This window comes from Bidens hawaiensis, unplaced genomic scaffold (genome assembly GCF_021521415.1).
Source record: "Bidens hawaiensis isolate Kalapana, Puna unplaced genomic scaffold, B.hawaiensis_p1.1 tig00021501_1, whole genome shotgun sequence".
NCBI classification, from domain to species: domain Eukaryota; kingdom Viridiplantae; phylum Streptophyta; class Magnoliopsida; order Asterales; family Asteraceae; genus Bidens; species Bidens hawaiensis.
Window position 1 is genome coordinate 369,150 of NW_027493338.1, and position 14,344 is coordinate 383,493.

General features: G+C 32.9%; 1 protein-coding gene and 1 long non-coding RNA gene across 2 annotated transcripts; both read left to right on the top strand.

Annotated features, from left to right (window-relative positions):
- The first annotated feature begins 11,300 nt into the window (after positions 1 to 11,300).
- Positions 11,301 to 11,798, top strand: LOC143563600 (uncharacterized). The gene is made up of 3 exons (XR_013140697.1): positions 11,301 to 11,370; positions 11,485 to 11,542; positions 11,727 to 11,798. It is a non-coding gene; the product is annotated as an uncharacterized LOC143563600 (long non-coding RNA).
- A 325-nt stretch (positions 11,799 to 12,123) lies between these two features.
- LOC143563621 (mannosyl-oligosaccharide 1,2-alpha-mannosidase MNS3-like) lies at positions 12,124 to 13,378 on the top strand. Its single transcript, XM_077051117.1, has 6 exons — positions 12,124 to 12,140; positions 12,213 to 12,465; positions 12,550 to 12,747; positions 12,823 to 12,971; positions 13,066 to 13,183; positions 13,262 to 13,378. The coding sequence occupies exons 1-6, from the start codon at positions 12,124 to 12,126 to the stop codon at positions 13,358 to 13,360; spliced, it is 834 nt and encodes a 277-aa protein (XP_076907232.1). The 3' UTR covers positions 13,361 to 13,378.
- Positions 13,379 to 14,344: the final 966 nt, after the last annotated feature.

Below are 14,344 nucleotides of genomic sequence, written 5' to 3' on the forward strand. Positions count from 1 at the left end.
GACCTTTCTTTTTAGTTTAAATAATACTAGTATTAGAATCCCGCGTGTTGCGACGGGAGTGTTTAACCGAATTATAAATAGACGCAAAAATGTTCAAACATGCATATTAACTCGTATAACATAAGTTCTAATATCTATCAATAAACGTCTCGATTGGTGTTAACTCGTATAACTAAAAATAATAAAGAATGCATGATTGCTTGTATAATAAAAATGTATGGTAAATATCCCTCACAATATGTAGAACCAAAAAAACCGGCATGTTACAACTGCGAACCGATAGGGTTAGTATTGGCAGTACCGGCACAAATTTGTAAACACGAATTGGTAAGCCTAAAAAACATATTTTAAAGGTGTGGTATCAAACATCGAAACATATGTATAAAAACATGTGACAATGTGATAAAAACGTATGTATCAAATCATGAAAAAAGTTCCAGCTATTATAAAGATGAACTATAACAAATACGAAAGCAATGTTTAAGAAAATCGTTTAACCGACAAATAAAACATGTAAAGCCGACACTTGGTCACATTTAAGGTTTAAAAATATAATTTGTTAAATCAAGGGATAAAAACTATCAGATAGTGTACTAATCTCTAATGCAATTTTATAACATCTACTATTATAATAAACAAAAACATAATTGTGCCACTTGAAATCTAATTATACCATAGTTATGCCACTTGGCTAAGTTTTTTCTCAATCATTAAAACTTTTATTTTTTATTTAAAAAAAGAATAATTAAAATTGTGAAATGATAAATGAACCTTTCTTTAAGTATGCTTCTTTTATTATTATGAGTTAACTGATTAGTAATTAGTAATAAATGTCAATAATAAATGTGTATTGTAAATTGTATAATAATTTTTAAATTTTAAGACCTTAAGGATGGGAGTCTTTTCATGGACATGTGAAAGTGTATTTTGTTTTATGTATAAGAAAATGAAATACTATATTTACTTATTATTATATTATTATTATTAGTTCAACAATTATGTAATTATAAGTAATCACTAATAATATAATCCTTAATTCTTAACATAATAAAAAATAAAAAATGTGGTTGTGTCGCTTAGCATTTAATTAGACCATCTTGTGCCATTTGACACATTTTAAAGTTAAAAAAAAAAAAACTATATAAATCCCACCCCATGTTCTTCAAGGAAGAAATTAATAAGGAAACCAACTATTAGGTCATTGAATATACTCTAACCCCTCTTAACTTTATATACGTACCACATCACTTATTTTTCTCTCTTTCACTTCATCTCATCCAAAGAAAATTGTTTAATCCCTTTAACTTCATCTCACTCTTATTATATGTCAATTTGATATATTCTTCTTTGTCTTTTTAATTCGTTAAAAACATAATCCATGGACCCATTTTAACAAATTTAACACAAGTGAGGAGTGATTTAATCTAGTTTAAAATGTCAATGTTATCTTAATTTATGTTGGGTTAGAATCAGTGTTTTGAAGCCCGGCCCGGCCGGTCGGACCGGTCGAACCAGGACCCGGTCTCTATACCGGGTCGGGTCAGGGTATTGGGCCGTTTTCTAAAAACCCGGCCGGGTTTTGCGGGTGGCGGTTGGCCCGGACCCGGTGACCCGCGGGTGAACCGGTAATTTATAATTAAATCCAAGAATCGAACCAACTTTGCAAATTTTATCATATTCCGGCCACAATGTCGGCCACAATTACGATTGTTGTGCATCCAACAACTCTAAAAATAAGCAGGTATGTGAAAAAGATGGAGATGAATGAGGTGTGAGATGAGATGAGATGAGATGAGATGAGATGAAGTTAGGGCATATCTATGGAGGCTCTTAAATTTGCACAGGGAGACATTGGAAAGATGATGGCGGCTCTTTTAGATCTAGGTTAAAATTTGCACAGGGAGATATTTAAAATTTGCACAGGGCTCTAAGGGTCACTGTGGACCACCTTCTGCGCCCGCTCCAAAAAGCGAACCGTCTCGGAAGCTAGGGATCCAAATGTGTAAAAGGAACCATGTAATAGATATAATATAATATAAATGTGTAAAAGGAAAAATTGTTAAGATTAACCATAAACTGACACGTGCCTACAAGTATTTTACTTGACTAGAATATATGTAGATAAGAATATTATTGATTTTTTTTTAATTTATTTATTTATTTTTTTAATATATCAAAAATTGGGTTCCAATATGTAGATACATAGATATTACATCAATTATTGATTGGTTAAAATAATTTCTCGCCTTTTTCATAATAAGATCATTTTCTCGCATTAATATAACCATATATATATAATCATCATGAAGTTGTCTTCGTTCGAATATTCATTAAATGTTTATTCTTCGGGTTGGGCTTTGGTTCCTTCGTGGAATGTTTATTATCCGATTTAGGATTACCTGCATATTCTCTTGGATTGGACTTTAAATTGAAAGTATACCCGAAGATGAGACAGCAACCGGCCTCTTAATTGTTCGCCCCTGCTGCTACCGTCCATCACCGGTTGATAGTACACTAGGGTTGCAACTCGTACGTATATAAAAAATTAGTAAACTAAATAAACGTGTCACAATAGTTAATATGATTTTCTATGAAGATTCTATATTACCATAAACATTACATGTTGAATTAAACCAACATGGGAGTAAAATGACCGTCGACCGAGGTCCAAAAAGCAAGCCGATTTAAATTTCCATTTCCATTTTGGTAATAGACCAAATTTGTAGCAGGAGTGCCTGCAGCTCCAAAAGACCACCAAAGTTGTTCAAAAATTCAACGGCCGGCAAGAACAGCGACATGACATTTAACAGGTTATAAACATATATCAGTGGGAGCATGCCTGATTGCCTGAACCAAAAGCTAAGCCAAGAAGGTGTATTCTACGTATTAATTATACAAGTCAACACAACAAATTTAAAATATAATATAATATATATATATATATTCTTTTTTTTTTAAATGTTATGTTTAAGGGGGAAGTTCCAGAAGTTTTCCTAAACTTTATGACTTTATTGTTATTATTTTAATGCCTAGACTTCATTATTAAATGAAGCCTTGATCGTTGATGCATATTTCTTCATTGGGCCTAAGCCGAAAGATGTTGTAAAGAAGTGGAAACTATAAAACAATCTCAGCTTGAGATTAAAAAGCTGAAACATAGCATTAATGAACTAACGCATAACGATTTTGTATGCATCTTTGAGAATGTGTTATCATATGTTGGTGGTCTTCATGATTTAAAAGGTTTTCTAACCACCAACTATGGTATGTCTTGGATGATGTTTGTCATTCAGATGTAGAGACAAAGGTTACATGGAAAATGTTAATTCAATGCACACGATCGATAAATAAATAAGAACTTTATATTATAGATCTAACCTGAGACGCGTTAGACTATAATACGAATAGCTAGACTATAATTACATCCTAACAACTATGGAGTTGACCCAATTTATCGTCATATTCCACTCAACTCTAGTGACTTGTAGATTCGGTTCTGGAAATTAACTCCGACAATCACCCCCCCCCCCCCCCCCCCAATTCCTGTCTCGGGTTACAAGGGGTCTTTACCTCAAGTCTTGTTTACTTGATCATGTTTCTTGTAGAGATCTTCCTTTAATCTTAACCACCTTAATTATCGGTAACCATGGCTCGGTTATCCCATTAACCACCCATTGTTTTTGTTTGTTCGAGAATCTGACCTAGATTTATTTACAACGAAAAACTTCCATGCAGGGGCTAGATCTTGATATCAATTTTGAGTACCTTGAACTTGGTTTTCAATTACACCAGTTCTAATACCACTTTGTGACACATGATCGATAAACATGTAAGAACTTTATTATTGCAAAAAAGAAAAACGATACAAAAAATCATGTTATAATTCTCTATTAATCATACACCGAGTGTTTGTACGAATGTACCCATGGGCAAAGCTTCATAGGAACCCCACCCCCCCAACCCACCCCGAAATAGGGTCCAAGCTTTGCCACTGCCTGTATCAAAACCTTGTATTCATAGATCTAACTAATGATTTAAAAACCGATTTATCTTGGGCAGTAATATTGGTTTCCGCTCACTTGCCCAATATATTGGACGAACGGTTTGTAGTTTGAACCGCTATAAATATTGAAATGTATCGTCGGACCGGTTTAAGCCCAATGTAAGTTTTGGTGGCCTCCAATTAAATTACTATCAACCTTCGATCAATATACATCAAATCAAATTGATCTCATTATTGCCATCGAGGAACTTTTGGATTATTTTTTTAAGGAAGCACGTAGTTTTGACTATTTATGTGTTATAGTTGTATTTTTATGGAATTATTATAGGGTAACTAGTCAACTCGTTAAAACCACTTGGCGCAACCAGCTTTTAAAACATTGGATCTAACCATAGACCCGTTACTATAGTATAATTAATTAAATCCTGACACCTAGGGTTCTGACGTAACTCGCGTTGTATCCCCCACTCGACTCTACCGACATGTACATTCGGTTTAATTGTTTAGGGTGACCAATAAAAATGTAAGTGTGATTCATATTATCATCATATATTCTATGCGAATATATTGTTGTATTATCGTGTTGTATGTCCAGCTCTAAAAATAGTACGTGGAAATCATGATTGCAAGTGGCAACATCCATATGCTTCTTTCCCAAACTACAAACTACTTGTGGAAAAACTATTTTTTTTTAAAACTATTAATTAAACTAGTGTTTTTTTATCTATTATTTTATTCACATTTATTTGTAAATCAACAATTAGAGTCTTTTTAGTTTTTCTATCTAGTCAATCAACTATCTATATTATATTTTTTTTAATTATATTTCATATATATTTTTATCCAATCAGTCAAATATTATTTTTTCTATTTTTATCAATCATGACTTTTTTTATTTCTTTTTACTAACTCAATTACGAATCTTTTCTTATTGTTTGATTTGTTTTTTGTTTTCAGATATATTCATTTTTTTTAAAGATATTCATTCTACAAATTTGTTATTTTGAGTTAAGTTTCGGTACCATAACAAGCCTAACTAACAGCGATACTAGTGTTGAATAGTCGCCGCCAACGTCAAGGTTTTACCCATTTTTGTTGTTATTTTATTTTTAAATATGTTCATTTTATAAATCTCTTTTTTAAGTTTAATTTCGTTAGCGTAACAAGCCTAGCTAGCCGATACCGATCATATATTTCACGCCATAAGCAGGTCAAATTATATTGACACACGTTCTTTTATTGATTCGTTAAATAATGTTGAGACCGGTAGCGACTCCACATTATTTGTATATTTATTTTTGTTTGTGTTTGATATTTATTGGGGAGCAACTCAAGTTTATTTGAATTTCATATTATATTTGATAGTGAGACTTGTAAACAAAAAGAGAGAGAACGAAACTATTTGTATCGAGCTATTAAAAAATAAGGAAAACGTTGACTAAAATAATAATAAGGGCTCCATAAAATAATAATAATAATAATAATATTGGGCTGATTGAAAAAAATATTTAAGAAATGTGATATAAAATTAGATAATAGAGATTAACAAAATAGAAAAATTTAAAGCTCTAACACGTGAATTTAAAAGTAATAGGTGAATACCAAACAAATAAACACTAGTTTAGTAAATAGTTTTTAGATAAGACCTAGATGGTAAATACTTTTTTAAATATTTCTCAGCAACACTAATTTGGAAAAAAAACTCACCATATTTAATTGTTTAGGGTGCTCTAACTTAATTACAACTCTGTCTCTCGTTAAATATGATTATATTGAAAGTGTAAAGTTTCAATTTTTGAGTCTGAATTTTTCTTAGTCTATGTCTTCATGGTATAATCAATTTTTTGGTCTACAGTTAAACATCGATGGTATGCTTGATGCGTATTGAAGTGTGCCATATATAATTATATTTGATTGGAGTACGTGGTGATATGTTTTTTTTTCTTCGGAAAAGTGGAGTGGTGATACGTAAGTCATCAAAATTGATAAGTGTGGTACGGAACAAACCACAACAGTCTTTTGATTATACCTTTTCACTTTGTAAAACAAAACTTAAGTACAATATCAGTCCATTGGAGTGTATATGAAATTCTCAATGTTATAATTGTATGTTTCTCATCGTAAATTTGTTACACATTTGACTTGCAGTATATTTTTTTTGTTGAAACAACAAAATATAGTAGGCGAGAGATTGGTTCAAGAGTCGTTTGTATAAACACCTGTTAGTAATCAACAACCGTTAGTCTCACTATAAGAGGGATCTCCTACCATTAGCCTACGACATGAGAATAAGTTAGACGTTCTTAAAGAACGATGGTATTGATTGACTAGAGCATTGAAATGATAATTTGAAGTATAGGTTGAGTGATTTATAATGATTTACCCAAGGTCTTAAGGCTGGTTATTATGGTGAAATAGGAATGCTTTATCGCAGCCAGCCTCATTAGCCTACTTCCTCTCCATTATGGGATACCTGCAACTCCCTTTTCTGATCGTGCAGGCTGGTTTGATTATATTTAGGTATCGTGTTGACTTTGGAGATATGTTTTATTTAGAAATAACTCTTAAATTAATTTGTGTGAGTGTAGACAGTGGCATATTCATACTTTTTTTTTTTCATTTTGGTTTATTGTTCGAGTTGGTTTGGCAGTTTAGGTCGCTCAATGGTTCAGGTTAGTTAAGGTTTTGTCATAAGAAAAATACTATATAAATAACAAAGAAACAAAAAATCTTCATTAGAATTACACACTCACACACAATCTCTTAATGTTCACAATGCCTACAAATCATATTTAAACATTATGTTAACTAGTTAAAAAAAAATAAAAAAGCATAGGAAGAGTGAGAATCAAACCCGAGTTCTCACATTACGAAGAAGGAACTTTTACTGCTAGACCGGTCTCATATACGTAGATCTCGTGTCCTTGAGTATAGAAGATTTTAAAGTCCTGTTAATTAACAATTTACCATATTTTGCTTCAACGCTCTTTAACCCATGAAGAAAACGCCAACTATATTGATATTCTAGAATTCACAACTATTTAGTGTCGACATCAACGATTCAAATCAAATTCCAATCAATTCGCGAATGTAACGCACAGTTTTCTTGTTTGCCGCGTTTCTTCTCATGTCGATTATGGCGAATACACAATGGTTTGCAACTGCAGCGGTGCGCGCATTTTTGTTCATCGTGTTTTTATATAATCTGGTTGCTTTAATCCTCTTTTACTTACAGAACATAACAGCAATTGTCCATCAGAGAATAGAACAAATAACAGCCTCAGTGGCAAACAAAAGTCCAAATAAGTGATTGCTGGCTTTCTAGACGAAGAATTACTGGATGATATTACACCTTGAGTCCCTCCAGAAGCTACACCATTAGATTAAAACTTTGCATGGCCATTTTCATTATTTAACTTGAAGTCCAGATCCAACGATCCATAAAACTGTGGCGTGCAACAGTAAATCAGAAATATAAGTTATAAACTAACTGATCCATAAAACTGGTGCAACAGTAAACGATATATTTGACTTGCATTACCTCACCCTTCCACGACATGTTATACAAAGTTTCGTCAGAAAGTTCAATCAGCAAGTTTTTTGTTGTCACATATGATATTGCTCCTGTCACAAAGGTAAGAGAAGAATCAAAAGTTACAGTGACCGAGAGATGTGAAGACACATATATATAGATTATCTTTTCTAGTTCTGACTACTTTTCAGAGTTAAGTACAGCTTTAACTTGAAATTCATTAGTGGCCACAAAGAATATAATTAAAGATTAATATATGATGATAACTTTTATTACTAACAATGCCCTCGCTTCAAATTTTCAGGGTGTGTGGGTTCACCAAACGGATAAAAAGTTGAACACATACTCCGGGAAATATTTGAAGGCTCATAAAGTTGTGGAACTGAAGCAAAACTGAAAAACATGATGACAACTAAAAAAAGTGGTGTGCCCTCGTTTCAGAACATAAGTTATTCAGATAATTGATGTGGCGGCTACCCAAGTATTCAATTTTTTTCATTAAGGCAATCCATGTATTAAAACTGTCATATAGGACCTATAAGCTTACCCAAGTGTGTATCCTCAGTAATCTATACCAATTTCAACCAAAGACATGCATGAATGACGAATGCAACCATCAGTTTTTTTATGATTCATAGCTATCTTTGATAAGTTTTTAGACGAACTGTATGTAAAGTTGTTGTCTTTTCAAAAACCTCACCAGCATTTTCGTCATATTTTTTTTATTGTTTTTGGTCGAAAATTGGCATAAATGACACAAAACAGATGCTTGGGTGGCCTATATGATGTTCTAAACTTCTAATAGATGGAATGCCTTAATGGAAAAAAATCGAATGCATGGGTGGCCTTCGTGTTGTAACCCACACTATCCCTTAAATTTCTAATCAAAATCTTGTACGGGGAGACAAACAAATGCTTGGGTGGCCTATATGATTGTTCTAAACTTCTAATAGATGGGATGCCATAATGAAAAAAAAATCGAATGCATGGGTGGCCTTCGTGTTGTAACACCACACTATACCTTAAATTTCTAATCAAAATCTTGTACGGGGACAACCCTACTCCCAGTTTGCCATCTTATGTAATTAAAATCAAATGATGTGTTTTAATACCATGTTAATTCATGATACCACAAATACCCAATCAATGTGCTAAGTACTTAAATATAACATAAAAACTAAAAACCAAAACTATAATAAAAAGCGCTTAAGAAGTAGAGATGGTACATACACTGCTAAATTCTTGCCTGAAAAAGGAACCTCCTCACTCATAAGTAGAGAAATAGTTGCAAGAGACAGATTCGATGGTTGCCTTCCTCCTATGTGTATTTTTCTCTCAAAAAATTGGACTTTAAAATGTGAAGAAAGAATGAAGATGTCTGCAAGCAAAGGCAACCATATAAAACTTACATTACTCTACACTTGAATCAAAATCAAACAGTGCAAAGGTTTGCCAATTCATACTTACAATAACAGCAGGTATCAGGGCTCCAGATCGCCTGCAAATTCTCTCCCTCTCTTGCTATTGAATCCGGATCTCTCTTGTACTTCCCTAATCGTACCCTATGCTGCACCAAAATGTTATGCCAAAAAAAGGTCAGCATTGATGATACGAATTTCATTTTAACCCCACACAAACATATATTGCACTTAAACCAACTCAAACGCACGCTATGAACATCAGTAACACTCATTAACAAGTAACAGCTTACAGTCTAACAATATGAATTAATAATTCATATGCACAGATGATCATACATATATGTGAATACCCTACTGAGATTAACATCAAAGTACAAAATATTTGCCTTCAGCTATACACTCCTTCCATTCACAATTTACCAAATAACATTTTTAAGTTTATGATTCATGCATACAATATTTAGCTGTTTGTATTGCATAATTTAGATAGTGTATCGCATCATCATTTTAGTTCATAATTTTATCATGTATTGCATTATTATAAAAACTTGGCTTGATGATTTACTGCATCATTTTCTGTGTTTATAATACTTTATTCTAAAGCTCATACCGGATCCTTAAACTACAGTTTTACAGACAGCTGTCGATCATAATATATATCAATGTACTTTTTAATGCCAACTGAAACAACTAGCAATCAAGACCTGATGATGTGTTGCATCATTTTCAGTGCTTATAATACTTTATTCTAACTACAGTTTGCAAACACCGGTCAACAAAACTCAGGATCATAACCACCAAGCTCATGAACCAAATGCATCATAATTACTAAAAACAATTGTAACAAACTAACAATCATGACCTAATAATGAACTGCATCTCTTGTTATTTGTAACACTAATCATTCCTAACGCTTTCAATAGAAATTAAACCACACTTTGACACACAAACACTAACAAAAATTAAGCTTAATTCCTCATAATCATCAATTCTGAGAATCAAATCAAATGCATCACTGCTTATTAATAACACCTACTGACCTAATTTCAACAAACATCAACATCACTGTGCTTAAGTAACTGCTCATAATCATCAAGTCAATTTCCAGAATCAAATGGCTAACATACATCAAACAATACACACTCATAATAATAAGTAACGAGATATAAATCGACCTGAGAAGAGCTCAAGAGCTCAAAATGCGAAGGGCAGACAACGAGCAATAGGACGGTCGATAACTTTGAGGTATACATCAATGACCTTATAATGAACTGCATCTCGTGTCATTTGTAACACTAATCATTCATTGCAATCGAAACTCATCTACACTTCCACACGCAAACACTAACAAAATTAAGCTTAATTCCTCATAATCATCAATTCTGGGAATCAAATCAAATGCATCACTGTTTATCAATAACACCTACTGACCTAATTTCAACAAACATCAACATCACTGTGCTTAAGTAACTGCTCATAATCATCAATTCAATTTCCAGAATCAAATGGCTAACATACATCAAACAATACACACTCAATTTCCAGAATCTTAACTACAGTTTTTACAGACAACCTGTCAACAAAACTCAGGATCATAATCATCAAGCTCGCCGGCCAAATGCATCAATGTTACATGCGTTATTAGTTGTACTCCATGCATTGTAACTTGTAGGCCGTAATTAGTCTCTGCATCATGCATTATTGGTTGTATTCTGTGCTCTGTAGCCTGTATGCTTATAATTACAAACCACATGTAGATTAAAAAAACGGTAATTCTACATTTCAAAGGAATGTCTAGGGTAACATACTGTTAATAAGAGGGCCTGGGCTGAATTAAAAAAACGGACGTTCACGAACATAATGAACGAGCGAGACAAGTGTTCATGTTTGTATGTTTAACTAAATGAACAATGTTTTTTGTTCACACTCTTTTATTAGATAAACAAACTTTCAGTGTGACGGTTAATATATTGAATATTTATTTATAGGCATACAAGTTATTGTCAAGGTCTTTATGTTTGTCTGTCTGTAAAATAGCATGTTCCAGCAGAGGCTAATTGAAAGCAGTTGCTGGTAAACGAATCAAAATAAGTGCACGTCAATGTTGATTCACACATAGAAATTCTACACAAAATCAGCATAATAATTGGTTTTTGTTATGCGAAAACACGTGCAACTCATTCTTGGACACACTCATCTGGACCTTGAGTAGGGTAAATGTGGAACACTCTTATATTGGCATGTACAGTTGGTTGCGATGTGTTTTATACTCTTTTTATGTTTGTTTCTTACTATCTTCATGATTTTATTCTTTTCATAATATTTGTTTTAATCCTTAATGCTTCTTTCAGGCTTACAAAGAGTTGGCTTATTAAATAGGAAGAGCACTTGGATGACACTATTGACAATCTACTGTGAGTATTAATCTAAACGGGCCGAAACTCGAAACTACTATGGCATTGTTTTAATAAGTTTTTCTGCCATGTTAAATGTTTGTCTGACCACTAATTATATATTCTCAGTCTCAGGGATAAACATCAAACAAGAGTCCAATAGATCTCTAATTGCTTTTGTGCGTATCAGCAGGTATTTATACAAACTGCCATTGTTAATATCAGTTTTATTTCTTTGTATAGCTAAAAAAATCTACATTAAAACTATTCGGAAAATAAATAATACGTTCATAATTTTAAGTTGATGTATAAGTTAAGTTTCCTTTTATTTTCTTGACCATTATTATTATTATTTTGTGTTTTATTTCGTGATGCAGACCTTGTTCTTCGAGACAATATTATTGTTTGTGATTTGGGTAGTCAACAGATTGGATGGTTGGATTATGTCTTTAAGTTCTCATCATCATTCGACTATTTTCTACATAATAATGCATAAAGTTATTATGTGATTATGAATAATCATGATCATATAATAAACTGTTTTAGCTGCATTTGACTAATGCAAATCCTACATACAAGGGGCCCGCACCATCTGTGTATCTAGAAAATGCTAAAAACTTGGCTGATCGTCTTCATATGTTCCAAAACCTTCATTGCTTCTTTACTATACTTCGGATCACCAGTAACAAAACTAAGATAATTAAACTCAAGCTTTACAGTAGAAACTTCTGAAGTGCTACTAAGTCCATCGGGTGCAGCATGTGTGGTTTTATCATGCACCAGGTATTGAAGTATATTTTCTTAATCAAGTTAATTGCACCATGACTGTAATACTGGCTGTTGTTTTCTTTCTTATATGCCAGCCCTTCGTCTAGTGAATTTTCTGGAGATAATATTAGATTAGGCTCTCGTGGTGATAGTTATGACGAATACCTTATCAAAGTCTGGCTTCAGCAGAGGGATAGTAACTGGACATATTGGCATGACATGTATGTGGAAGCAATGAAGGGTGTTAAGCATCTTCTGGTCAAAAAATCAAATCCAAATGGGCTGGTTTTTGTTGGCGAGTTGCCTTCTGGGATTGATGGTGACTTTAGTCCCAAAATGGATCACCTGGTAAGTCAAATATTGTCCTCTGGTTCTAAAATGTTGGGTTTTGTTGAAGTTATTTGAACACATGATATAATTTCACTTGTTCAGGTCTGTTTCTTGCCTGGAACACTTGCACTAGGAGCCACGAAAGGCAAAACCAAGGCAAAAGCAAAGGAAGAGAATTTGCTGACTTTTGAAGATCTTGAAAACCTAAAGCTGGCAGAAGATCTTGCTAAAACTTGTTTTGAGATGTATGCTGTCACATCTACCGGGTTGGCTCCTGAGATTGCCTATTTCAATTCGGAGGTTAGTTATTATATATCTTTATTCTGTTGTTTTTATATAGTAAGATATTTCTTTAATCAATTATACTTTAATCAGGGATACTCTGAGGAACATCTTGATGGAGGAAACAAGACTTCAGAGTATATACACGACATTGTTATCAAACGTGCCGATAGACACAATCTTTTGCGTCCTGAAACCGTGGAATCATTGTTCATTCTGTACCGTATTACAGAAGATTCAAAGTATTATTCCAAATTCCAACACTTTTCATCATAGAATCATTATATTTTTCTTTACTGTTTTTGGTAATATATTTTTTATGAATCTATAATATAGATATCGTGAATGGGGCTGGTCTATCTTTAAGGCGTTTGAGAAGTACACAAAGGTTCTTTGGACGACGTCACCATACTTCCTCCCAGAAGAAGAGACAAAATGGAGACGTTTTTCTTGGGTGAAACCCTCAAGTATTTATATTTATTATTTAGTGACAGCAATGTTATCCCGTTGACAGAGTTTGTCTTTAACACAGAAGCTCACCCTATACCTATTGTTTCAAAACACAAAAAGGAATAATTCTCTTTCAAGTTTCAACACTGAGAAATCATCCACATTATACGAAGACCCTTGATCACTAAGAGGATTTAAGTGCGTAGATCATGATCATCAGGATTTAAGTGCAAGAATGACAGTGTAGCTGGTAATTTGCTTAGTTGTTGTAAGAAGCTGATTTTTTTTTATTAATTTGGTGGGTTGTGGTTTCAATATTCAGAAGAGAAGATCTGTTGTGATCATCAGGTTTGCTGCTTGAAGTTCAATGAATGAAACAATAGGATTTAACCACTTTAAAGTGTTTTATCACTTGGAGGGAATACAAAATCTTGTGGAAGTCAATATACATGTAATTTTTATCTATTTATTTTTGCACGAGAGACGTATGTGATCAGCTTGAAAAAAAGAGGTTGATTAGCTGTGTGGTTTAGATTTGAAAAAAGTGTTTTATGATGATAGGCGGTATGTATTTTTCTACATGAAAGTTGATATGGAATTTATTGTAGTCGGGTTTTGCGTTTTGTAGATATACTAATTGTCATGATGCAAGTCGTGTTCAAATCCCGCACGTGTTTTTTTTTGCTAGTGAAGTTAAACAAGTAAACCAAATACACCCATCAAACACAGCTTACTTCACTTAATTCTCAACAAAAACTATTAATAAAGTTTTAAGTAAAATTGCCTAAACAATATTTAACACTCCCTACATGTACCGAATTCTTTTTAGAAAAATTCTTTACTCTTTAGAACTAGAACCATGGTTACACAAAACGTTTCTTTAACAATTAGCCACACATACAATCAAATATGTGAAACCAAATACACAAATCAGCTTTACTTAATTCTCCACATAAACTATAAAATTTTAAGTCAAATGATCCTAAAGTACAATTAATACATATCTTGAAGTTAAAAAAAAAAAGTAATGAGTTGAAGATGGTTTGGTTCGTGTGAAAATATGAAGTAAGGAATATAAGAGAAGATGATATAAAGGGAGTTGGTGAAGTAATCCAAGTAAATTAAGTCTGTGTTTATGGTTAAAGTTTGAAAGCAACTCATAACT

What these genes read in the sequence shown, in the direction of transcription:
- LOC143563621 (XM_077051117.1), top strand. An exon ending in TTGCCTATTTCAATTCGGAG is followed by an intron (nt 12,748 to 12,822) that starts GTTAGTTATTAT and finishes TACTTTAATCAG; the next exon opens with GGATACTCTGAGGAACATCT. An exon ending in CGTATTACAGAAGATTCAAA is followed by an intron (nt 12,972 to 13,065) that starts GTATTATTCCAA and finishes TCTATAATATAG; the next exon opens with ATATCGTGAATGGGGCTGGT.